The 27,615-nt window shown below is 37.3% G+C and overlaps 1 protein-coding gene across 1 annotated transcript in view; it reads left to right on the top strand.

Annotated features, from left to right (window-relative positions):
- Nucleotides 1-27,041, top strand: part of TAB2 (TGF-beta activated kinase 1 (MAP3K7) binding protein 2) — a 49,803-nt gene extending 22,762 nt beyond the window's left edge. The window contains 6 exon segments of the mRNA XM_047769977.1: nt 2,146-3,004; nt 3,007-3,642; nt 19,663-19,823; nt 20,035-20,128; nt 21,534-21,614; nt 25,088-27,041. Of these exon segments, the coding sequence (XP_047625933.1) occupies nt 2,146-3,004; nt 3,007-3,642; nt 19,663-19,823; nt 20,035-20,128; nt 21,534-21,614; nt 25,088-25,230 (1,974 nt within the window). The 3' untranslated portion in view covers nt 25,231-27,041.
- Nucleotides 27,042-27,615: the final 574 nt, after the last annotated feature.

Genomic DNA, 27,615 nt, shown 5'->3' with positions numbered 1-27,615 from the left:
AAAAGATTTGAACTCTCGTTTTGGGAAGGGAAAAAGTCAAACCTTGCGCACTAACCTTTTCTTTTGTATTACCTGTTCAAACTGTGGACTGTCGTTTCCTAACAAGACTTTAAGATGCCCTTTAGTTCAGTTTTGTCTAATAAGATTTTATCTCATATCAAACCATCTATAGACATTTTAACTTGATTATTCATTCTTTTTGTGTCTAAAACTATCCCCTTTCTGTCAGGCTCTTAATCTTCCAGTTCTCTTTGAATTCTCTTTCTCTCTTATAGCCAGATTGTATTGACTATTTGTAGTCTTTCATAATTTGTTTCTGCTACCAAACAGTCTTTATTTCATGTCTTCTAACTGATCTTGTCAAAAAGTTTTTCCTTTCCTGTTTATCTTAAGTATCAGTGGACTTGTCTTCCCCAAACTCCCTTTGTGTCTTCTCTTCTCTGTTAATTTATATGTTCAGTGGCTCTCCCCATTGCCTTTATCAAAATCCAGAAGCTAAAATGTGACTCGTTTTTCAAAACCTCCAATTATTTAATCCCAATGTGTCTTTCCAACAATTTTTTCCACAAAATTTCTAGGGCCACACCTGCAGCACACGGAAGTTCTCAGGCCCGGGGTCAAATTGGAGCTGCAGCTGCCAGCCACAGCCACAGCCATGCCAGATCCGAGCTGCATCTGCGACTTATGCTGCAGCTTGCAGCAATGCCTGATCCGTAACCCACTGAGTCAGGCCAAGGATTGAACCCTATATCCCCATGAATGCTAGTTGGGTTCTTAACCTGCTGAGCCGCAATGGGAACTCACCACAAAATTTCTAATATAAGCCTTTAACTCCAGCCAGATGTGTTTCAGTCACCCAGTTTAGAACATAGTTTTACTCTCACGTTTATGTCTGTCTGTACTCATGCTCTTCCCTTCACTAGGAATGCTTTTTCCCTGTCGTGGTATTTCTGGACCTTCCTCATTAACACAATCCTTTCTACAGTAGTCTACAATAGTAACCCTGTTGAACTGCAGTACCACTTATTTGGCGTATATTCATGTTAACCTTTTTGTAAATCTCCCTATTTGCGTTGCAAACTCTTCTAGGGAGAAGTTTGTTTTTATACATCATTGAGCTTTCCACAGACTCAAACAGAATGCTGTATATATTGTGCATGTTTAGTAAATTTTTTTATGGATGACTTATGAGTAGTGATTAGTGAGTCTCTTTTCAGAATCCTTTAGAAACACTCTGACTTTTTGTTGCTGCTGTTGTTTTCATTTTTCTGGAGTAATATTAGTGCTATCTAAAGACAGAGATGTGAACTCAGTTATTCTGGAAACTACCTCGAGCATATATTACATATGTCTATATATGCGGGTTTTTTTTTTTTTCTTTTTATGGCCTCACCTGCGGCGTATAGAAATTCTCATGCTAGAGGTCGAATCAGAGTGGCATCTGCAGGCCTGCGCCACAGTCCCAGCAACACAGTATCCGAGGCACATCTGTGACGTAAGCTGCAACTCGTGGCAACACTGGATCCTTAACCCACTGAGGGAGGCTAGCGATCAAACTCTCATCCTCACAGAGACTATGTAGGATTCTCAACCTGCTGAGCCACATCGGGAACTCTGGGTTGTTTTGTTTTTTTTCAAACACAAGAATAAGCACATAAGGAATTGAGATGCCTTTGTTAAAATTTGAGAACTTTTAAATACTACAATATAGTTTTTTAAAGGTCATTGATACAAGAGAAATACATAGTACTTAAATCTGTAAAATATTAATTATACAGTATTATGTACTTAAGTGGAATACTTATATTTTGTTCAGCATTCAAATCGCATTTTTAATTAAGCTGTAATTTTCCTGTATTTGCATGAATACATTTTACTATAAAAATAGCTCCTAAAACAGAGCAATGACTTGGTTCACTTTTAGCTATTGCTAGTTAGAGAACCTTTGCCTTACATTAGTAGTGAGGATTTTTAATTCAACAATTTGCATAAATAGTAGTTATTCTTAAGTAAAAGGGCTCAGGTATATCTGTTACAATTACATTAACTAATCACTTGTTGATCGTGTAGTATTGTAATAGGGATGAGAGTGTATGCATTGGCTTCTGATTGTTAACACAAGATGTTTTTGTTTTGTTTTTATAGAATAATAATAACCTGGATGCCTGCTGTGCAGTTCTTTCTCAGGAGAGTACAAGGTATCTTTATGGTGAAGGAGACTTGAATTTTTCAGATGAGTCTGGAATTTCTGGTCTACGCAATCACATGACTTCTCTCAACTTGGACTTGCAGTCACAGAATGTTTACCACCATGGAAGAGAAGGAAATAGAATGAATGGAAGTAGAACTCTAACGCACAGCATTAGTGATGGACAGCTTCAAGGTGGTCAGTCCAATAATGAACTATTTCAGCAGGAGCCACAGACAGCACCAGCTCAAGTTCCTCAAGGCTTTAATGTTTTTGGAATGTCTAGTACATCAGGTGCTTCAAATTCAGCACCACATCTTGGATTTCACTTAGGCAGCAAAGGAACATCTAACCTTTCTCAACAAACTCCCAGGTTTAATCCCATTATGGTAACTTTAGCCCCAAATATCCAGACTGGTCGTAATACTCCCACATCTTTGCACATACATGGTGTACCTCCACCTGTACTTAACAGTCCACAGGGAAACTCTATCTATATTAGGCCCTACATTACAACTCCTAGTGGTACGGCTCGACAGACACAACAGCATTCTGGCTGGGTATCTCAGTTTAATCCCATGAACCCTCAACAAGTTTATCAACCTTCACAACCTGGTCCCTGGACTACATATCCTGCATCTAATCCTCTGCCACATACCTCAGCCCAGCAGCCAAATCAGCAAGGCCACCAGACCTCTCATGTCTACATGCCCATCAGTTCACCTACTACTCCACAACCACCAACAATTCATTCGTCTGGTAGCTCACAGTCTTCTGCCCATAGCCAATATAACATTCAGAATATTTCAACAGGACCTCGAAAAACCAGATTGAAATTAAACTTGAACCCCCACAAAGAAACAGTTCTTCAAAATTGCGTTCTTCTGGACCTCGAACCTCCAGCAGTTCTTCGGTCAACAGCCAGACCTTAAATAGAAATCAGCCCACTGTTTACATAGCTGCCAGTCCCCCAAATACTGATGAGGTGATGTCCCGTAGTCAACCTAAGGTCTATATTTCTGCTAATGCCACCACAGGAGATGAGCAGGTCATACGGAATCAGCCCACTCTCTTCATATCCACAAACTCTGGAGCATCTGCTGCTGCCAGGAATATGTCTGGGCAAGTGAGCATGGGTCCTGCCTTTATTCATCACCACCCTCCCAAAAGTCGAGCAATAGGCAGTAACTCTGCAACTTCTCCTCGAGTGGTGGTCACTCAACCCAATACAAAATATACTTTCAAAATTACAGTTTCTCCCAATAAACCCCCTGCAGTTTCACCAGGGGTAGTGTCCCCTACCTTTGAACTTACAAATCTTCTAAACCATCCTGATCATTATGTAGAAACAGAAAATATTCAGCACCTCACGGACCCTACTTTAGCACATGTGGATAGAATAAGTGAAGCACGGAAGTTGAGTATGGGATCTGATGATGCTGCCTACACACAAGGTAATAATAATATTGGAGGTGGGATCATTTTCCGTTCTGGGCTTAATTGGTGTGCATTTGATTTCACTGAAGAAATGAGTATCAGTTTTATTATTTTATCTTTTAAATGTTACCTCCCAAAAATAGTGTCTTAACCTTGGAGAATATTCATATACATTTTAAATATCAATTTCATTATTACTTGAAGCTTGAATGATAGTGTTATCAGATTTTCAGAGTAATCAACTGTTATTTGTTAATGTTTATAAAACTCTCTTTGCAGTAGCTCATCCATGGTGATGTTAACTTTCCCTTTAAATTTTCTGCAAATAAAAATTCATAAAAACACAGATTTTAATAAGAAATTAGTGGACTAATATAGTAATTCTTCTTTGACCAGAAGAATCCTCTAGTCTTCATTTTTCTAATACAGTGTTTTCTGTCTTATTTTATATCAAAGTTTAAAACGCTATGATTTCTTGAATAACTCTGAAGGAGATATCTGAATCCTTTTCCTGATATTTGTTTCTTTCTGCCTCCCTTAAAAATCAGTTAATGTGGGAGTTCCCATTGTGGCTCAGTGGGAACAAACCTGACTAGTATCTGTGAGGATACAGGTTTGATCCCTGACCTCACTCACTGGGTTAAGGATCTGGCGTGGCTGTGGCTGTGGTGTAGGCCAGCAGCTGTAGCTCCGATTTGACCCCTAGCCTGGGGACTTCTGTATGCCACACCTGTGGCCCAAAAAAGAAAAAAAAAAAACAAAAAAAATCAGTTAATGCAACCTTTCTTTTTATTTGGAATCGTGAATAAATACTTTAGTTTTAAATCTGTCTCACTTGGTTATCCTTTTCTGAAATAAACTAATTAACATTGGCATAATATTAAATTATATCTATATTCAATGAGGATTTCTATCATATATTTTATCTGACCCTTTAAATTATTTAATCTTCAGTAGGAAACTGTTAAACTCATTCAGATTAAAAAAAAGTGAAGTGTTTGTTTTCTTGAATATTGATGTAGGTTAACATAAATTAGCTGGAGTCCTTTAGAGTTAGAATGTATCTTAATCATCTTTGTATCCTCAGTGAATTGTGCCAGGTGTTATAGGTTGGAAAATACTCCATCATCAACCCCCCCCCCCCCCCCGTTGTAGCATGTGGCCTCCTGCTACCACTAGTACCACTTATCCTTTATTTAAGAGTAGTAATTTTACTGCTGAGTATCTTAACAGAGCCTGATTGTTTTGGTTTATTTTATGTTTTAAACAGTTCTAGTGATTCTCAACCTAAGGTGGACTGTGGTGATTTCAAAGTCTATAATCACCTATGAAGCTTTCAAAAAACAAAAATGTCTAATGCCAGCCCAGACTTACTCAATTAGATTTCCTGAATGGTAAAATCTAGCTGCACATGTGCAGGTGTACACATGTGTGTTTTAGAAATTGTGCTGAAACTTTTCTGATTTTTCCATATATCTGTGACTAACTGGAACCATTTTTGTTTAATTTCAGCAGTAAATGGTTTTTAATAATACTCTGATTTTTTTTTTCCACTGATAGGTAATTCTCCTATTTTTCCCCCAAAATCCTTTCTTCTACTCTCCTTCCATCAAAGATTTCCTATGTTTGGATAATTGCTGATTCTTAAATGGAGAATAATTTTTTTTCTTCCAGTTTTACTGAAATATAATTGACACACAGCCCTTTTTAAGTTTAAGGTGTACAGCATAATGTTTGGCTTACATACATCATGAAATGATTACCTCAGTAGATTTAGTGAACAACCATCATCTCGTAGATACAACACTCTATTGTTAATAGATTTTTAAAATGTATTTTCCTTCTGATGAGAACTCTTAGGATTTACTCTTAACAGCCTTTGTTTACAACATACAGCAGTGTTAATTATCTTTACCATGCTGTGCATTTTACATCCCTAGTATTTATCTTTTTTTTTTTTTTTTTTTGGTCTTTTTGCCATTTCTTGGGCCGCTCCCGCGGCATATGGAGGTTCCCAGACTAAGGGTCTAATCGGAACTGTAGCTGCCAGCCTACATCAGAGCCACGGCAACGCAGGATCCGAGATGTGTCTGCGACCTACACCACAGCCCACGGCAACACCGGATCGTTAACCCACTGAGCAAGTGCAGGGACCGAACCCGCGACCTCATGGTTCCTAGTCGGATTTGTTAACCACTGCGCCACCACGGGAACTCCCTAGTATTTATCTTCTAACTGGAAGTTGGTGCCTTTTGACTGCCTTTGTCTAACCCCCCTCCACCCCTGCTTCTGATAGCCACAAATCTGATCTCTTTTTCTGAGTTTGTTTTTGAAGTATAATTGACCTACAACACTGTTAGTTCCTAGTGCAGATCGTGATGATTTTATATTTCTGTACCTTTCAAATATTACGTAATTATTGACTATATTCCCCAGACTATACATTTCATACTTACGACTCAAAATTTTGTAACTGAAGTCTGTACCTCTTTTTTTCTCATTTTTGGCCACTCCACCACACATGGAGTTCCCCGGCCAGGGATCAGATCCAAGCCACAGTCACAGCTTAAGCTGCAGCTTCGGCAATGCTGGATCCTTAACCCACTGTGCCAGGGATCTAACCTCCAACCCAGGATTCCCAAGATGCCACCTATCCAGTTATGCCACAGCAGGAACTCCAAAAGTCTGTGCCTCTTAATCTCCCTCACCTATTTCTCTCCTCCTCCCATCTCCCACCCCAGAGAGTAAATTTTTCTATGAAAATAGTTTGATAGGAAGTTTCCATTGAAGTAGACATAAGATATTCCTATTTAACTAGAGTGCGAAAATATGGAGTTGCGTAAAAATTGCTATTTCCCCATTCTCTCTTGCATCTATACTGGTCAGGACTTTTCCCACTGCAGTCCACCGTAGCTCCTTCTGTCAGGGCCATGACAGCATTGTTGCTAAACCCAGGGGTCTTTCAGCCCTTGGCTTCCTTGATCTGGAGCAGTGTTGGCCTCGGTCAGGCACCCTCTTCCCTAGGAAACGTTTTGCTCATTTGACTTACAAAGTAGGATACTAGACCAGGATTCCACCTCTCCTTTCATTCTCTGGTGGCTCTCCCTCAGATTCTCTGACCTTTCACCTCCTGGTTCTTCCACTCTTCTAAGAGGTGAAAGCAGAATGCCATCAGTTGGGCTTCCTCTCTCTTATGTCTTGACCATCCCCTAGATGGTCCCAGCCTCATAACTAAATATTCTATGCTAATGGCTCTAGATTTGTAACTTTAACCTGAAATTCCCTGAATTTCAAGCAGTTCATTTAACTACCTACGTAACAACTCCATTTGAATGTTTACCAGGCATCTCAAGTTTATTGTGTCTGAAACAACTTCTGACATTGTCCCCAACTTTACTCTTCCCATCTCAGTTAATGGCAGCTTAATCAGGCCAGAATCTTCAGAAACACCGTTGACTCCTTCTTTCTTTCACATTTCAGAGTAGAAAAGTAAGTTGAGCCAGGTGCCCGAATCATAGGAAAATATTTATCCCATGTTGAGGAGAGAACACACATAATTAATTTGGTAACCAAAATGCATTATTTTTCATATAATATTTAAAATCTAAGTATATTACAGTAAAAACTTCAAAAATGAGCATTTGTTTGTAAAAGATATATTGTTTGATATGCCCTCTGGTGCAGAATGAGAAAAAGAGGAAAATTAATGCAAATTCTACTGGGACCCTGTTCGTCTCAATGATGCCAGTTCTATCACCACCACCTCCTCCATAAAGGCAATAAATTATACTCAAGTCCTTAAAGCGTTATAAGACTCAGAGACAAAAATGAGTCCCAAATAAACAAATTCATTATATAGAGAGATTTAAAGTCTATCAATATGAAGGAGATTCTTGTTTTACCTGCTAAAGAGAACAAATATTGAAGTGAAGATTATTTACCAATAGTAAGGTTACTGGCCAGATAACATTTCCTCCCTTGAGCCAGGCCACCTGACTCTATATAACTTCTGAACAGTATTAATAAATATTTTCATCATTCACTGTATTCTGAGATTTTCTAGTGTCCTCTCCCATTTGTAAAAGTGTACTTTTTGTAATACTGACAACTTCTGTAGGTAGGTAGAACAAACTTGACTCATTCAAATCAGTTTTCATCCCAGGGAGGTGGGAGGCGGGGATGACCCATGGTCTGTATTTTGTTATAGTTACCTGAGCCTCTTAATAATTCATATCACTGCCAAAAATGATTTCTCCTTCTCTGTCTACAGAGGGGCATCTATGGTATTGATGTAGCTAAAGTCATAAGCTTTTTTTTTTTTTTTGTCTTTTTTGCCATTTCTTGGGCCACTCCCATGGCATATGGAGTTCCCAGGCTAGGGGTCCAATCGGAGATGTAGCCACCAACCTACACCAGAGCCACAGCAGCGTGGGATCTGAGCGTCTGCAACCTACACCACAGCTCACGGCAACACCGGATCCTTAACCCACTGAGCAAGGCCAGGGATTGAACCCTCAACCTCATGGTTCCTAGTCGGATTCGTTAACCACTGCGCCACGATGGGAACTCCAGTCATAAGCGTTTTTAATGATACTTTAATACTTTTTCCCAGGTATATTTGTGGTCCTATCAAAGCGGTAGCTTTGACCTTGAACCTAAAATAGAAATAGAAATACAAATGAAGTGAAAATTAGCTTCTTGGACTTTGTATCTCTCATTCCTTGCCCCCTTTTTTTTTTTTTTTTAAATCAGTACTTCCCTCTAAATCACAATACCTTTCTGTTTAACAAGATTTAATAAAAATGCTAGTCATGGGGAGTTCCCGTCGTGGCTCAGTGGTTAACGAATCCGACTAGGAACCATGAGGTTGCGGGTTCGGTCCCTGCCCTTGCTCAGTGGGTTAACGATCCGGCGTTGCCGTGAGCTGTGGTGTAGGTTGCAGACGAGGCTCGGATCCCGAGTTGCTGTGGCTCTGGCGTAGGCCGGTGGCTACAGCTCCGATTCAACCCCTAGCCTGGGAACCTCCATGTGCCGCGGGAGCGGCCCAAGAAATAGCAACAACAACAACAACAGAAAGACAAAAAGACAAAAAAAAAAAATGCTAGTCATGGCAAAAATTGAGGGGACTACATACTCTTTTAAAAAGTAGATATCAATTTATATTTTTTAATTTTAATTTACACTTTGACTTCTGTTCATCTGCTGATTGGAAATGCCATTTTTCGGATGTTGACTCACAGTGTTGACATTGAGATTACATTAAATTAACTCAATAATTAAGCTTAACTGACATCAAGCCACTTAAAGAATTTTTTTTTTTTTCACATCTGCCGTATTTCTCACAAGTTTTTCCCAGTCTTAAGACCTTTTCAATTTGGAATAAATCTCAGGGTTGGAAGAGTCTAGAGACTTGAAAGTTCACCTAGAACTCTGCAACAGAAGTTACCTAGTCCACTTACCCATCTGGCAGTTGGTCCTGCAGGATTTCTTTCAATTAGAATGGGTTTATACACTTGAATACCTGTGAGAAACAAACTGCCTTCTAAGGTAGCACATTCAGGTTATTTCCTTTGTCAATCTTTTTGTACAAGTATTTTAAAAATAACATCCATATGGTAAGAGAAATTTAACCCCCCAAAATGAAGATACAATAAAAACAGGTCTCTCTTTGATCCCTGACTTGTCCCTTCCCACAACCATCTCAGCATTTAATCATCAGAGGTAGTCTCCATTAGCAGTTCTTTATCCTCCTTCTCTTGATAATTACACACACGCGCACACTTTCTCTCTCTCACATTCCCACTTTTTTTAATGGGAATGCAATATGCATGTATGGGTATGCATGAGTACATATAAGTGGGATTATATAATATATATGTTCTCCGCAGTTTGTAACAGAAACATACCCTATGGGAACATTAATATACACTTTTTGCTTAATATAGCTTAAGATCATTTTACTTCAGCATGTACAAATATTTCATCATTTTAGTTTACTTTTTAAACCTTTTTAGTCATTATTTTAACATTTATTGAGGTAATGTTTATCACATGCAATTAACTCATTTCCAGTGTACAAGTCAGTGAGTCACAGTATAGTCACATGTGTGCAACCATCACAACTAATGTTAGGACATTTTCATCACCTCCCTGTCCCATCACCCCCACCCTCGGCCCTAAGTAGGCACTAATCTACTTCCCGTCTCTGCAGATTTGCATATTCTGGACACTTCATATAAATGGAATTACATAATAAGTTGTCTTTTGTCACTAACTTTTTTTACTTAGCATAATGTTTTAAAACCTCATCCATGTTGTAACATGTATTAGTACTTCATTCCTTTTTATGGCCCATTTTGCATTGTATAGATAGAGATTTTGTTTATTCATTCAGCAGTTAATGGACATTTAGGTTGTTTGCAACTTGTGGATATTATGATGTCGCTGTGAACACCTGTGCACAAGTTTTTGTGTGAATGTATGTTTTCATTTCTCTTGGGTAGAATTGCTGCGTCCTGTGGTAGGTAATTTTATGTTTAACCATTTGAGGAACTGCCAGACTGTTTTCCAAAGTTGGTTGTACTGTTTTGCATTCCTGCCAGCAGTGTGTGAAGGTTTTGATTTCTCCATGTCCTCCACCACAGTCACTATTTTCTTTGATTCTTGCCATCCTAGTGGCTATAAAGTGGTATCTCACTGTGGTTTTGATTTATCTTTCTCTGTTGGCTAATGTTGTCAAGGATCACTTCATGTACTTACAGACCACTTGTATATTTTCTTCACAGAAATGCATATTCATAGTTTTTGCCTTTTTTAAAATTGGGTTGTTTTTGTTACTGACTTGTATGAGTTCTTTGTATATTCTAGATGTAAGTTCCTTTTATGACTTGCAATTATATTCTCCAGCACTGTGAGTTATCCTTTCACTTTCTTGACAGTGTCATTTGAAGCACAGGTTTTTAATTTTGCTCAAGTCCAATTTATCTGTTTTTCCTTTCACAGTTCATATTTTTGGTGTCATATATATCAATTGCCAAATCCAAGGTCTTGAGGATTTACCCCTCTTATTTTCTCCAGAGTTTTATAGTTTTAGAGCTTAAATTTTGGACTTTCATCTATTTTGAGTTAATTTTGTTGTAATCATATGAGATAAGGGTCCAGTTTCATTTTATTGCATGTGGCAATCCAGATGTCCTAGCACCATTGTTGAAAAGACGTTCCTTTCCCTATTGAATGGTCTTGGGGAACCTTTGTAGAAAATCAGTTGACCATGAACACATGGGTTTATTTGTAGACTCTCAGTTCTTTTTTCATTATCTATATGTCTATCCTTATGCTATTATTATACTATCTTGTTTATTGTTACTTTGTAGTAAGTTTTTTAATTGGTTCATATAAGTTCTACTTTGTTCTTTTTAAAATTGACTGAGGTTTCCTGCCATTCTATAGATATACGAACAGTGTGTGTGTGTGTGTTACAGTCAGTTTGTCATTTTTTTTCTTTTTTTCTTTTTCGACCTCACCCATAGCATATGGAAGTTCCAGGGCCAGGAATCAAATCTGAGCTGCATCTGTGGCAATAGCCAGATCCTTAATCCACTGTGCTGGGCTGGGGATCGAATGGGCAATGCCAGAGAGATAAGTCAGATCATTAACCCACTGTGCCGCAGTGGGAACTCCCAGCTTGTCAATTTCTATAAAGAAGCAGGTGGGATTTTACAGGGATTACATTAAAATATTTTTCTAAATATACTTTATTTTTTTAAAAGATGCAAACAGAGCAAGAGGGTTTATGATGGAAAGTTCCCCTCACCATAGACAACCAATAGCTAATCACAAACAGTTCATTGTAGTATTCTTCTAGAAATTCAAGAATATGTATTATTTAAGCCTTTTTTTTAATACAAATGGAAGTAGAATTTTATTTTTTGACTTTATAAGTTTTGTTTTGTTTTTATCTTTCTGAGAGTATTCCATGTCAAGAATTGCAGATCTGCTTCTTTTAAAAATGACTGTATTTTGTACCACAATCTCTAATCAGTCCTTTCTTGATAGGCCTTAAATTCTTGCTTTTACAAACTACTGCAATAAAAATCTTGTGCACACAAATTTTGCCCACACCCAAGTATGTTGGCAGAAGAGATCACCAGGAGTAGAAAACTGTTGTATCAAAGGAAATGTGTCTTTCTAATTTTAGTAGATGTATCATTTAGGCTTGTGTATGCTGCTGTAACAAACTAACTGTGTCTTTAAACAACAAAGGTTTATTTCTAGCTCACTTGCCAAATAGATTAATTGATGGACTCTGTTCTACATCATACTTAGGCAGGTACCCAGGCTGAAGGAGGCTCCATCTCCTTCTCCTTGCTTCTATGATTGTTCAGGCAAAACAAAGGAAACACAGCACATCAGCACTGACTTCCTAAGTTTCTGCCCGTCACATGTTAATCTTTAGAAAAAACAAGTCCATGTAGCCACTCCTGATTCAGAGAGAATGGGGAGGCACAATTCCACCATATACCTGGAAGATAGTGAGCCAGAAATATTTGGTGAAAGACTGATGACTGCCTCAGTACATGTTGCCAACTTTGAGATTCTCTCTAAAGAGATTCTACTAATGTATATATTCTAACATATTTATAAATGGGGAACATTTTTGGTAACATTTGTAAAAATGTTCTTTTCCTCTTTCCCATCAGTAGGTAGGTGATTGGGGGAAAAAATACATCTTTGGTAGGCAAAAATACATTGTTGCAGTGTTTTTAATTTGTAGGAGTTCCCTGGTGGCCTTGCAGTTAAGAGTTCAGCATTGTCACTGCTGTTGGCTTGGGTCACTCCTATGGCTCAGCTTCAGTCCCTGGCCCAGGAACTTCCACGTGCTGCGGGGATAGCCAAATGAATCAATGAATGATGTGATGTTGAGCATCTTTTAATGTATTATTTTTTTTTTCTTTTTGCCATTTCTTGGGCCGCTCTCGCAGCATATGGAGGTTTCCAGTCTAGGGGTCCAATCAGAGCTGTAGCCACTGGCCTGCGCCAGAGCCACAGCAATGCAGGATCCGAGCCGCATCTGCGACCTACACCACAGCTCACGGCAACTCCGGATCCTTAACCCACTGAACAAGGCCAGGGATCAAACCTGCAACCTCATGGTTCCTAGTTGGATTCGTTAACCATTGAGCCATGATGGGAACTCCATAATGTATTAATTTTTTAGTCATCTATATTTCTTACTTTGTGAACTTGCTTGTTTTGTGCCTACCTATTTTTCCTAATATGTTATTACTTTTAATTTGGTCAATAAATTTTTTGTTTTATAATTTGTTTTTTACTTTTATATATTCAGACTTAATAATCATTTTTCCTTCTGGCTTCTGTTTATGTCTTATTTAGAAAGCCCTTCTCCATGCCAAGATTTTGAAAAAGGAACAAATCTTGTTTGTATATTCTCTCTCTCTTTTTTTTTTTTTGTCTTTTTGCCATTTCTTGGGCCGTTCCCGCAACATATGGAGGTTCCCAGGCTAGGGGTCGAATCAGAGCTGTAGCCACCCAGCCTACACCACAGCCACAGCAACGCAGGATCCAAGCCACGTCTAAGACCTACACCACAGCTCATGGCAACTCTGGATCCCTAACCCACTGAGCGAGGCCAGGGATCGAACCCGCAACCTCATGGTTCCTAGTTGGATTCGTTAACCACTGAGCCACGATGGGAACTCCCTGTGTATTCTCTTTAGTTCTAGTGATACACCTTGAAACCACATTGAACTGGCCACATTTCTCTTTCATATGGCATCCCCTTAAAAACGTGAAAATAATTCATACCCCTCCTTTTAAAGTATAAACCTTTCTAAGCTATAAACATCCCCAGTTCCTATTATGGTTCACCCAGTTTTATTTCTTTGAGGCTCTTTTGGTGTCTCTAGGCCCCAGTTTTTTCCTCTAAAATGAAGCTTTTAGACAGTATCTAAAATCTTAATTATGTACAAATAAATGCCAGCATCATTGTCTAGCTGGGACCCACATTCATCTCTTATTAATAGTAGTATATAAATTTTTTTTTTTGTCTTTTTGCTATTTCTTGGGCCGCTCCCACAGCATGTGGAGGTTCCCAGGCTAGGGGTCTAATCGGAGCTGTAGCTGCCGGCCTACGCCAGAGCTACAGCAATACGGGATCCAAGCCGCATCTGCAACCTACACCACAGCTCACGGCAACGCCGGATCGTTAACCCACTGAGCAAGTGCAGGGACCGAACCCGCGACCTCATGGTTCCTAGTCGGATTCATTAACCACTGCGCCACGACGGGAACTCCTAAATTTATTTAAAATAGTCACAAAGGTTAAGCATCATTCCTCATGGTTCTCTTGTGAAAATGTGTTGCCCAAATTTTAGGCCCATTTGCAGCACTGTTGAAGGATCTGATTTCACACTGTCTTTAAAAGTGGAGAAATTGATTAAAACATCAGCATGCTTTATTTTTAAAGAGTAATTGCCATCTCTGAATCATTTGTGACTCAATCACCAAATAAGTGACTGTAATTACAGTGGTATATAAAACATCTAGATATCCCTGCTGTCAATAGTTAAAATCTAGGAGTTCCCATTGTGGCTCAGTGAATTAAGAACCTGACTAGTATCCATGGGGATGCAGGTTCAATCCCTGGCCTTGTTCAGTGGATTGATGATCTGGCGTTGATGCAAGCTGCAGTATAGGACACAGATGAGGCTCATATCTGGTGTTGCTGTGGCTGTGGTGGAGGCCAGCAGCTGCAGCTCCAATTCAACCCCTCGCCTGGGAACTTCCATTTGCCACAGGTGCAGCCCTAAAAAATAAAGTTACAATCTAGAAAAATCTTAATTTATTTTAGGGTGACATTGTGCCTTGTTAGGCGCAGTGACTTAGACATCTAAAATGCCCTGACAGACAAAATTTAGACTCTAGAAATAAGTGTCTTATGTTTCCAGTGGCAAAATTCATCTTTCTCTTAAAAAAAAAAAATTAAGCCTAAGATCTTTGCATCCGTAAATGCCTGGTACTTTTTCCAGTGGCAAAGGCATTTTTTTAAAAATACATACATTGTTCTCGCTCTCTCTTTTTTTTTTTTAAACTTCTGGCGAAATCAGATGTCATTTACACTTACAGAATGCCTAGAATTAGTAAAGCTAACACTCTGGAGCTTCAGGTGTGTTTTTCCATTTACAAATAAAAATGCATAACTGAGAAATTATCTCAATAGTTTATTGGAAGCTGGTAAAAGTTGAGTAAAAACTGAGTTTTCTGTAATTGCTTTATGAAATAACTAGTTTGCCCATAAGGAGTGATTTAAGAGCCCCAGTATGTGTTTGAAGTAACTAATTGACGGTTAGTTTAACAACCACCAGAGGGAGTTGCATGCTTAAATTGCCTTTTATCCATTAAAATTTAATTTTGACTGGAAGATTTAAAAGATACTAAGTATTTTTTCTCTGTTATTCCTACTCCTTGCTTGTCTGTATAAAAAGACAAAGTAGATAGTTAAGTTTGGAAAACTAAAAAGTCATTGTATGATTGAAATATTAAATAGATCCCTTATTTCCTTGGCAGAACTAGCTTATAAAAGAGCCACCTTTCTGCAGTATCAGCAACATAAAAGTCTTGCCATGTTTCAAAATCTATTAAAATTTTGCTAAGTAAAACATATTAATAACATTCAAGGAAACTTTAAAATCTCAATTTTCTGCTTTATCGATATTCTTGAACACTTCTATTTCATTTTACCATCCATTAAAAGTCAAATTATTGTTATTATTTTATATTTAATAGGTATTGATCAAGGAATGCCTACAATTTTCAGGGTTGGAACTAGATACGTGGTAATACAAAAATGTTTATCTGCAGGGAGATTGCAGTTTAATTTTGAGAAATGTTCTTGATGAAAAATCTAAAAATCCCAAATTTTTCAAAGTGAATAATGAAATGAACTCATCTAACAAAAAAATTCCCCTTTAGTGTGATTAAGATTTACAATACCAACTAATAATATGTAAGCTCTTGAAGTAGTCTGTTCTCTTAACTTTGTGGCCTTCTTTCACACGTCATTCATGGTGTGTATTTACTTAATGCCCTTTGAACTAGTACAAAAATTAGCTTCATTACTATTCAAATTATTTTGGATTCTAGAATAGCAAAAATTTAATTAGTATGGTTTTGGCTGAATAAAATCATGACATATCATGACAATGCAAATATCACAAATGAAGCTGCAGCACAGTCACACAGTCTTTACCTATACCTTACCATGTTTTAACTACTAGTACATAATTGGGTATTATTTTAGTTTTGTCAAGATGTGTATATTTGTGTGTATATATCTATTCCATATGTAACTACTATATAGAGAGCATAGTGATGTGTCTGGTGTGGTTCTTTCTTTGTTTTAATCACCCTTGTTCTACATTCACTGGACCCCTTCAGTTTAAAGGCTTTCCCATCAGACTTGGAAATCTTCTAATTCTCAGTTTCTCATTGTCTCTTTCTAGAGCTTTATAGCTGTCTAACATCCTGGACCAATTTTCTATTTGTTTCTCATTGTCTAATTCTCATTGTCTTTCTATTCTGTAGTTCAGGAGATTTCCTTAAATGTTTTTCAACCCATGTATGAAATTTTCATTTCAGCAGTGATGCTTTCAATTTCTAAGAGCTAGTTCTCTGATTCCTTTTTCATAGTAGACTGTTGTTTTATGGATGCTTGTTGTCTGAAATCTCTTAATGATGTTGAGAAAACTCAACTTCTCTCAGTTATATCCACTTAATCTGGATTTGGTCTTTCTCTTTTTTGCTTTTTTTTTTTTTGCTTTTTAGGGCCACAGGTGAGGCATATGAAAGTTCCCAGGCTAGGGGTCAAATTAGAGCTACAGCTGCCAGCCTCCACCACAGCCACAGCAACACCAGATCCAAGCCAAGTCCATGACCTACACCACAGCTCACGGCAACGCCAGATCCCTAACCCACTGAGCAAGGCCAGGGATCGAAACCACATCCTCATGGATACTAGATAGGTTCATTACCGCTGAGCCACAACGGGAATGCCTGCCCTGGTCTTTCTCTTTTTTTTACCTAGATCTTTCACATGTCAGATGTTCCTCAAATGTGTGGTGATGCTTGGCTATTGCTTCATGTTTAAGAGTGAAGGATGATGAAGGCTAACTAAAAGCCATGTGTAAGAAAATGAAATTGGCTCTTGGTGGACTGCTTTGTGATGAATAAACAAGGAAAACATTCCATCAACCACCTGGCATTCTTTGTATACGGGACCAACTTGAGAAGTGTGTGGTTGGGGGAGCCTTAAGAATAAGCATACTCCTACCTGCCTTCTGCAGGATGAGGCGAGGTTGATTATTTCAGGAACAGATGTCCAATTAGGCCCCTCTTCTGGCCCACTCCTCACTTCTGCCTCCTGTTGTAACCTGCATTCTCCAGTATCTGGAGTCTCTCTGTAAGTTTCTACAGGGCAGGTTAGCTGCCTCTTTGCAGTACCCTCTATGAGACTGTAGCTTTCTCCACCCTCTGTCATTAGTCTGTGCCATTTCATCTGCTTTCGTTCTTCCAGAAACTTTTTGAAATCTCTTGTCCACGAATTACCATTTCCTGTTGTTTCTTGTTGTTGAGTTCTGTCAGTTTTATTCCTCTGTCATTTGCATGGGGTTTCAGGAGACAAAAGATTGTATTAATACAGCGCTCAGTCGTCATTAAATAGAAATCCTGTCTAATATAATTGATTCTTCGTATTTGGCTATTAAAGTCCATATATGTCTGTATGTAAATAAATGACAGGAGTAGAATTTTTCCTTTACCTTGCCCACTGGTAGCCTATAACAAATAGACTAAGTACATATTCCCGGATTGTGAATGAACCTAATTCGTCTGTATGTGTGGTTATTATTTTGTTTATAATATTTTATTTCTATGCCAAAACAAAGAAAGAAAACTCAAAAAAGCCAGTCTAAGGGATTTCTTGAAAACTTTCTGTTAACAGTCATTTCCCAAGAGGTGAAATTTTCAAGCCTTACCCCAACTGCAGCCTTTCTGACTCTTTCCAAGCTGTTCTCTTCTTTTGGACCCTTGAAGCATAATTGTCATATTTCTTTCTCCCCAACTCTTTTAGTGGAGATTTATCAGAGCAAAAATGTCTGTAAATAAACACTAATTATTTGTTATTATGAGTCTAATAAGGTTTCTTAATGGATATGTATTGTATGTTGTTTTGAACAGTGAAGGTTAAAATTGCAAATAAAACCACAACTGGAGAAAAAGTTTAGCTGAATTTTCCTAGTGATTTTTGGAAATTCACGTTGACACTCCCTTGTAATTCATCTTTCCCAGATTCCTATCTAAAAATCCCAAACCTCAAGTGAAAAATAAACTAGACACATAAAAATCCAGGTACTGACTAGAGAAATTGAGATGACATCTCTCTTCTACTATATTCAGAGCATTTTTTAGTTTGTTTGTAATTAACAGACATATTTAAGAGATCCGGAATAGTCTACCGATTACTGTGTCCTTTCTAATACGGTCATAACTCTGCTTCAAGATCCTGTTTTCACTGGAAAGAAATATCTCTTAAATAAGCTCTTTTTTTTTTTTTTTTTTTTCCCTGTCTTTTTAGGGCTGTACCCACGGCATATGGAGGTTCCCAGCTCAGGGCCTTATTGGAGCTGTAGCCACTGGCCTACACCACTGGCCTACACCACAGCCACAGCAACCCCAGATCCCAGCTGCGTCAGCAACCTTAGCCCACTGAGTTTTCTACCAGGAACATGTGTACCTCCAAAAACACTTTCCCATATTCATAAAATATGTATTAAAATGGGAGAGAGGATACCAAGATATTAGTTTATCGGAATCAAGAGTTTCCCGTCATGGCTCAGTGGTTAACACGAATCCAATTAGGAACCATGAGGTTTCAGGTTTGATCCCTGGCCTTGCTCAGTGGGTTAAAGACCTGGCATCGCCGTGAGCTGTGGTGTGTAGGTCACAGACACAGCTCAGATCCCCATGTTCCTGTGGCTCTGGCGTAGGCCTTCAGCTACAGCTCTGATTAGACTCCTAGCCTGGGAACCTCCATATGCCGCAAGTGTGGCCCTAGGAAAAAAAAAGACAAGAAAAGAAAAGAATCAGTGATAGTTTTTAAGACTTGAAACACTATGCCCTAATATTCTTTTCTTCCAATAAGTAAGAAAGGAGACTTACAGGGGGAAATACCTATGGATTTTATTAGTGTCAGATTTTTCTTGGGAAAAATTATCGACTGTTGATCATTAATTTTGAAGTACTTGAGCCAAACTTGACTCCCTGCATCGGTACCCCCAATTCTGATTCTAGAATACTACTGGATTGACTGGTCTGAATATATGCAGCTTTTTCCTTATTTTTTAGGTTCATGGAAATTTGAGTTTGACTATTTAGCATTAATCTAATCTGTTTAATCTACTTGACTTTTAATTACTGTTTTTCACTTTTAGAGGGTATTCCAGATCTGCCTGTTTTCTCTTGGTAGAATCATCCCAAGCTGACTTTTAATAGAAGTGGATTCAATTATCTTTATTACCATCCAGTATTCTAAAAAGTGAGCCTCACATTATCCAGAGATGAAAGAACATATACCAGTTAATAAGTTTTCCCAAGCAGTTCATCATTCATATGACAATATTGATTGCTTATTTTCTTTCTTTGAAAATCTTAGGAAAATAGGGAGTTCCCATTGTGACTCAGCGGCTTAAGAACCCAACTAGTATCCTTGAGGATACAGGTTCGATCCCTGGCCTCACTCAGTGGGTTAAGGATCTGGTATTGCCACAAGCTGCCTTTAAGTTAAAATTTTTCAAATTTTAAATGTTTAAACTCAAAATATTTTGTTTTACTGTTAATTTGGGATTCTTGGCAGCCTGTTGTTTGTCACAGCAATAGTCATTTGTTTTGTTTTCCCAAGGCTGTTTTAAGGTTAATTGACTACAAACTGGGCGGGTCTTGATGTTTACTAATATATATTGCAGCTCTTTTGGTACATCAGAAGGCCAGAATGGAACGACTTCAAAGAGAACTTGAGATTCAAAAGAAAAAGCTGGATAAACTAAAATCTGAGGTCAATGAAATGGAAAATAATTTAACTCGAAGGCGTCTGAAAAGATCAAATTCCATATCCCAAATACCTTCAGTAAGTCTTTCTATAACTGTTGTGACTGCTATGCTTGAACATGAGAATAGGCAGTCTGTCATAAGTGTAAAATCTTGATCTAGTTTTTTAGAAATGCTCTTGATTCATACTTGGTTTTATGTCCTTATCTCCTCCCTGCAAAATGCCACTCTTTCTAACTAATAACACAAGAATTCAATGTAAATCCTTCTCACATGGAATTATTTTTCAGCTCGAAGAAATGCAGCAGTTGAGAAGTTGTAATAGACAACTCCAGATTGACATTGACTGCTTAACCAAAGAAATTGATCTTTTTCAAGCCCGAGGTAAAGTTCAGTGCATTCTCAACTGAAATTCATTGTATTAATTTACCATCTCACTTCCTGTAGCTGAAAACAGACTTAGCAATTGTAATCTTACTGTTTCAGATTTGACTTTGGAGCCAGATAGTGTTAAATAACTCTTGGATTTTTATTTTCTTTTACCCTCCCCCCAAAAGTTACCTATTTGGCTGAGGATTAAGCTGATAAATTTTATATCCTATAGTTACCCTTTGGTCTTGTGTTAGGAAAGACAACAATTAGTATATGTCTGGCTGTATTGCCAAAAGTATTGCTGTTATGTATGTGTTAATAATCCGTTACATTATTTATTAAGGTTAAAATGTATGTATTCATATACCTTTTTCCTTTTACCTTTCAAGAATTACCCTTTTAAGAACATAATTAAAAAGGCACCCCCACCCTAATGGCACTATCTTAATTCATCAGAGAAAAAAATTAAAATATGGCTTATATGTATTTTGGGACAGTGATAGTGTATTATGCTTGAGCCATTATTGACAAGCAGTAACTGCTTATTATAGAGTAAAGTATATTTACAATTCAGTTTCATAAACAACTAAAAGGAAATTTTATAACCGAAACCTGATTCTTAAGTTTGAGAAATAATAGAAACTATAAAATGGAAAAAAAACAGGAAACGGAAGGAAGCCAAAAAATAAGAAGTCCTTAATCACATTTTTGAGTATGTGCCCAAATCCATTAAACTGAAAGATGATTTGTTTTATTTTCTTTTCGTAAGTAAGCTGTGTATATTGAAACATTCATAGAAAATGCCATAATTTACATTTGGAGAGAAAAAGAAAGTGCTGGTCTACAAACTTGTAGCTCTTGAACTTGTTCCTTTTGTTTAAAATCTGAAACGTTATATTACATTAGTACAAGGTTTTTATACTTACTTGAGGCCAAGCTATTTAGTTGCTTAAGACCATGTTTCACCACTTAAAATTATATTTTAAATTGTTAAATTTTGGCAGTTCCCTGGTGGCCTAGCGGGTTAAGGATCTGGCATTGCCGCTGCTGTGGCTTGGGTCACTGTTGTGGTACCAGTCCTGGGCCTAGGAATCTCTGTATGCCACAGGCAGAACCAAAAAAAAAAAAAGAAATTGTTAAGTTTTATGTGAACTTGTCATCGGGAACAAGGGCCTAGTCTAATTCTGCTACTGTCTTACAGCATTAATTTGACCTCCCCAGTTGACCTCTGTCACGGGTACTGTGTTATACTTACCTCAGCTGTTGTGAAATTCTTACATGTAATTTGAGATTAGAGGTGCAAAATAAATGAAAAGCATTTCTTCTACTTATACCCTGATGTTAAAATATTTGTTTTTTTTTAATTAAATATTTTTGAGCTATAAACATTGATATACTTACTTTTTATATATTTCAGGACCACATTTTAATCCCAGCGCTATTCATAACTTTTATGACAATATTGGATTTGTAGGTCCTGTGCCACCAAAACCCAAAGGTTAGTGTATCCAGTAAGTGTGAAAACTGTTGCATTTTCAAAAGCAAGATTTTAGAAAATTTTATTTTTAGAGCAACCTTTCACTTTAGAAGGGTTCAAATGTTAGCTTCCCTGGATAGATTCATTAGGAAGATATTTATTTTCACTTACATGCTGGAAATTGGGGCGGGTGCAAAAATGTCATGTACTTAGCTCTTTAAAAGTAATACATGTGTCCTTAGGATTCATTATATACTCCCAAAATTCAGGTCTTGGGGAAAAGAATCACCAAGTACAAAAACACATTGTTTGAAATTTAGACAAATGGGAAGGAAGACGTCTTAGGGAAGTTTATTTTTCATGAGTATCCTGTTTTATTTAGTTTATACATAATTCTGTATAATCAAATATTCTGATTTCCAACCAGATGGTTTTTGAAAATTACCTACTGTCATTTTTATATCATCGATATTTGCAGACTACATACACCAAACTGAGAAATGTCAAAACATTTGTGTAGGTTTTTCTTCCAGGCATTAAAAAATATAGAGAAAAGGAAACAAAAAATAACAAGTATGTTACTAGTTCTTTGGTTTTTTACAAGAATTTTTCACATTCTCATTCAGTATCCTGTTCTCCCCACTCCCTTGTTTTTGTTCAAGTGTAATTTAATTAAGCATCACTGTATTTTCATGTTTTTATTTAAATGTTTTAAACATAGCTGAACTGTTATTACAGAGGAACAAAAGTGAGATTAGGGTATTTGGCACACCTACATAGCATCCAATGTTCAGACATTGGATGCTATGTAGGTGTTAATTGAACAAAGGAATAAAGAAATGAGTAGTAGCCTAGCTTCTTAAAGTAAGCAAAGTGAGTTTTTAAACTCTGAATGAGTTGCCTTCATGTAATCTTTTTACTCTCTTTCAAAAACTAAAATTTTTCATATAAAAAGGCCCTGTTTGTTTCACCATGGAGTACTTACCTGTTGAGAGAAGGAGGGAGGTGGAATATAGAAGATTTTGGTCTCAACAGTTGTTGAGTGAGGGTTTATTTTACTATTCTCCCTACGTCCATATGTGTCTGAAATTTTCCACGATAGAAAGAAAGAAAAGGTCCATTACTTTAAAAACTTTTCACAAAAGATAGAAGCTTGTGTGCTGGCTATCTTTGGAGAAATTAAAGAATCAGTCATGTTTGCCTTAAAGCTAAAAAAAGGGGAGTTACTAGTTTCACTTAACAATTTTCCTTAGTTCTTAAAATCAGTTCTGCTTTACAGTGCAGGGTTTTTAACTGCTAAAATGAGGTGTGGAAATCACAAGTTCTCCTTTGCAATCTGACTTCCTCTTTTTTTAATTCCGATGGTTACTTAGTTTCCAAATACCTCTAATAAAGAGAGTCATAATTCTAAGTACTATAGGAGATTGTCCAGAGGTAAGAAAACCATTGGAGATTTTCACGTTAAAAAAAGTTTAGGTCCTGGAGTTCCCGCCTCAATAGGTTGAAGTGTTAATATAGATTGAATTTGAATGGCCTTCCTAAAAATCTTTGTTTTGTAGTTAAACAAAAAGGGTGGACAAAACTTTACTAAAAATGTGCCAGATAGGAAAGTTTTCTATCCTGAGTGAGATCAAAATTCTAGTAAGTAGAATGGATTATCCCCAGATTAAAACAATTATTCTGTAAAATGTTTCCCAAGTATGGGGTGTGAAACAATTTTAGATGGTATAAGTCAAACTTTTAAAACTGCATTTATTTTAATGTGTTGTAGTTGATACTAGTACCAACTTGTGCTGTCAGATCCTTATTTTTCAAATATTTTTTCTTAAACCTTAGGTATTTGTTTAAATTATTCAGTTTAAATAAAATTACTATATAAGCAGCACTCTCAAGTTGCTCATGCATATGCCAAAAATTGTGATGATGCCTAAAAATTCTGACAATGCCTGAAGTGGGAATTTTGCAATAAAATACTTAAGACTGATCAGTAAATAAAGTGCTGCTAAAGGGGTGCAAAGTGCCAGACATCACTTAATCATTTTAAATTTTTATATTTTCATGTATTGTATATAATAGTTTGTTGAAATAGCAGAAAAGGCATCATGTAGTTACTAGTTCAGGGGAATAGGTGGAATTTGCAAATTAATATCCATTATTTTAACATAGTTTAGAACTACAAACAATATACCTTGACAGAAGAAGTCCAACAATGCATGCTCCATTTACTTTAAATCTCCCCAAAATAATTTGTAGGAATACTATTATAAATTATAATGAGACCTCCCTCCCCCCAAAAAAAGTTGTTTTGTAAATTTAACTTCGTCTTAGACACAGTCATTGAGGAATGTAATTATTCTTAGATTTAAGATACTTCTGACCATTCAAACATTCTAGAACATTGGCCTCTTAAAGCTGCAGTGGCTTTATTTTTCCTAATTTATTTCATTTTATTTTTTTTAATTTTTTTTCCTTATAGTTGATTTAAAGCTGCAGTGACTTATAAGTAAGAAAGATTATACCTAGAGGATTCATGATTTATCTAAGATCACAGAGCAAAGAAATCAAGAGTTAGTAGGGAGTTCCCATCCTGGCTCAGTGGAAATGAATCTGACTAGTATCCATGATGACACAGGTTCAATCCCTGCCCTCGCTCAATGGATTAAGGATCCAGCGTTGCCGTGAGCTGTGGTATAGGTCAGAGAAGCAGCTCGGATCCCACATTCTGTGGCTATGGTATAGGCCAGTGGCTAGAGCTCCACTTTGAGGGGACCTCCATATGCCACGCGGCCCTAAAAAGACCAAAAAAAAGGAAAGAGAGAATTAGTAGCAAAGGCACAATTCTCACAATTCTCAACCTCGTATTCTTTCTACCGTTCCATAATAAATACAATTTTAAAATAAAATGAGAAATAGAGTATGGTAAAATTTTACACTGATTAACTTCTCCAGTGTTTATCGCTGATATTTAGTTAAATAGTAAAAAGATTTTAGAAATTAGTTCATCTTTATATCTTACTGGTGTTCAAGCTTAGATTTTTAGCAGATAGAGAACATTTAATAAAAACTTCCATTCCTGGTAGAAAACAGAACTACAAATACTACTTCGGTGGAAAATGAGACACAATAAATGCACTTACGAGTATTGCATTGTAGTTGGACACCGTTTTGAGGTCTTAGGTGATTTTGTGGGAATCTTAGCTATTTGTTAATTGATTTCCCTTTTCTCCTGCTGCAAGTTGGGAGAGATGATGCTCTTTTCCCCTTTGAGGTGATTCTGAGCTGATTATGTCATGTCTGTGTTGCGATTTCCCAGCTAAGAAGTGCCAGCCTGATAGAGGCTGCTGAGGATCAAGCATGTGTATCCGTTTCAGCTAGAAGCTTCATTTGGTTAACAAGCTCCTTCATGCTGGGCAGTACAAAGATTGTTTCAAGTTGTCAGTAATTTATGGCTTTGTGATTTTTGCTTCTAAAATAATTCTTTTGCTTCCTTACAGATCAAAGGTCCTCCATCAAAACCCCAAAGTCTCAAGACACAGAAGATGACGAGGGGGCTCAGTGGAATTGTACTGCCTGTACTTTTTTGAACCATCCAGCCTTAATCCGTTGTGAACAGTGTGAGATGCCAAGGCATTTCTGAGCCAAGAGGCCCTGTGTCTTCTCTAAAACCACATCTGAAGTTCAAGAAACCAGTCTGTCATCAGGGGGAGAGTTTCACTGCTTAGGATTTTGTCAAATTGAAGGTGTAGCAAGATGGTGTAGTGCTAGTGTTAAACGTCAGCCCACAGAGCTAATAATACCTCAGTCTAATGTCACAGGCAGTTGAAAGTCATCACATGAAAGGGGATCTGCTGAAAGACTTGGTTGCCCGCTGCCTAACCATGTACAGTGTTACCCGTAGCCCATTGTGGATAATTCTCAGTATATTAATGCCTGAGTGTTCCCGGTGCCTTTTCCCCTCATGTCACTACTGAATTTTGACAGGAGGAAGGAATAGACAGTAGCTTTTTTTCCTTAAAGCTTTGGTGAAACACTACAAACATGAAGAAAAGGAACAAGGTTTAACTATTTAAAAACTGTGTGCTGCCGCTTAGTGCCAATGGATAGGGGAAGAAGTTCACAAATCTGTGGTACTCTTGGCCTTTGTCTTTGTCTTCCCTGAAAATGTCTCCACTCTGTGAAGCCAGCATCTAGGGTCTAAAGATGAACAGGAAAGCAGCATGCATTGTCTGTACAAACATGGAGTGAAATATCCCCAGAGCTTTTCCTACTGTACAGATCTCTTGAGTCTGCTTTAAGTGATTTCTTTTCTTCCTTATTATTTTCTTATATTTCTATATGTATAGTGTAATAGTCTTTTGTTAACTAATTTTCTTTTTTCCTTTTAGTGATTAAGCACGATCATGTCCCTTTTTAAGCCTTACCTGAGCGAAGCAATGCCTTAAAATAAAAAAGCATTAATGAAATGAAACCATGCACAAAATAACTTTCCTCTACTTCCTCTGTACTTTGCCCTCATAAGTGCCGATGTTCTGTGAAGACATACGATGCTGCACAGTGAACTGCAAACAATATTACAAGACTTATGTCTGTAGGTCACACTATATACTGACCTTCTCAGTGGGTAGCACAATTCAGTATTTTATCTTCCACAAGGAAGCCTAAAACAAAAGATATTTTTAACCCACTGACAGCAACAAGGTTAAGCTTGCTTTACCTGCCGGTGTCCCACAGAACTTTCACCAGAGATTACTGTTGGGAAAGTACAGTTTCAAAACCAGCAACAGTAGCAGTACCTACAGCCCTTTTTTTGGAGAGAAATTTATATGCTTTACTGTTGGGGCAGTCCATTTCTAAACCTGACTTGGTGGCAGTATCTTCTGTATTTATAAACAAGGCTAGTCATATTTAGGACAACTGAAGAAAAGCTGGAAAAAAGAAAAACAAGCAGACTTGAACACTGAAGCAACCTCAAGCATCTCTTTATTTTGATGATATATTTTTATAAGGAAAATAAGTATTCAGATGATCAGGAATGTATATAACTAAATGAAATCAAGAAAAAGAAATAACAGTATGCATTTAAACAAACAGAATTAAGAAATTATATATCAATGCTTAGAACGGGGCTAAAGGAAGTGCTGTAATGTAGCAAAAGATAGATAATGTAGACTGTCACCCACTGTAAATGTTTGCAAATGAATATTTTTTAAATAAACGAAATTATTACAGGTGATTCTATATGAATGTCAAAGCCTTACTTCTAGGCTTTACATCTTGTATATGGGAAGAACTATGACAATCCTAGTTAATTAGACAATAAGCCCAAAGCCCTTACATTTGATGCATTTTGTTTTAAAAATAGGCCTTGTTTTTCAGCTTCATCTGCAGTTCTATGTGAAGATTGATAAATCAGTTTTTACTTGTTTTATTAATAAAACGTAATTTGGATATCTTGAGTTGATGGTTTTGTGATTTAGCTGGGTAAACTATCTTTGTAACAGATAAGTTATTTATAAAAATTAAAAAACTTATATTCTAATGTGGATTTTGTGACTTGTTTTAAAGTTTGTGGGACAGGAGATAATTTATCCCCTGGCAGAATATTTGTTTATTAATTGAAGTCAGAGAAAACTCATTTTCTAGTCATTTCATTTCTTTTGGGTTTTTTTAAGTTTACCCCATTGTTGAAAACGTGATTTCCTGGGCCATTTAGCCTGAGTAGTCACTTAGTTAATATTGGCTCCATCAGACTGGGTATCAGTGCTGAGGCTAGTAGTGCTTCTCTTGAAAAGAACCTTTCCGTTAAGGGTTCTCAGAAAATTATAACTCAGGTTTTCTGAGCTTGAGAAGAGCAAAGCAACACTTACTGATCTTGTTATGACATTACTTATAGAAAGCCCTGCCTTGATTGGTCTTTTAAACTTAGTAGGACATAAATATTCTTTGCGGGGGACTGTGAGGCCTGGACATGGAGACCACCTTCAGAAAGTCTTGCACCAAGATAGAATTACAGTTACTCAGC

This window comes from Phacochoerus africanus, chromosome 2, assembly GCF_016906955.1.
Source record: "Phacochoerus africanus isolate WHEZ1 chromosome 2, ROS_Pafr_v1, whole genome shotgun sequence".
Taxonomy (NCBI): Eukaryota; Metazoa; Chordata; class Mammalia; order Artiodactyla; family Suidae; genus Phacochoerus; species Phacochoerus africanus.
Note: the sequence above shows the minus strand (reverse complement) of the source record. Positions and strands in the feature narration are given on the sequence as shown.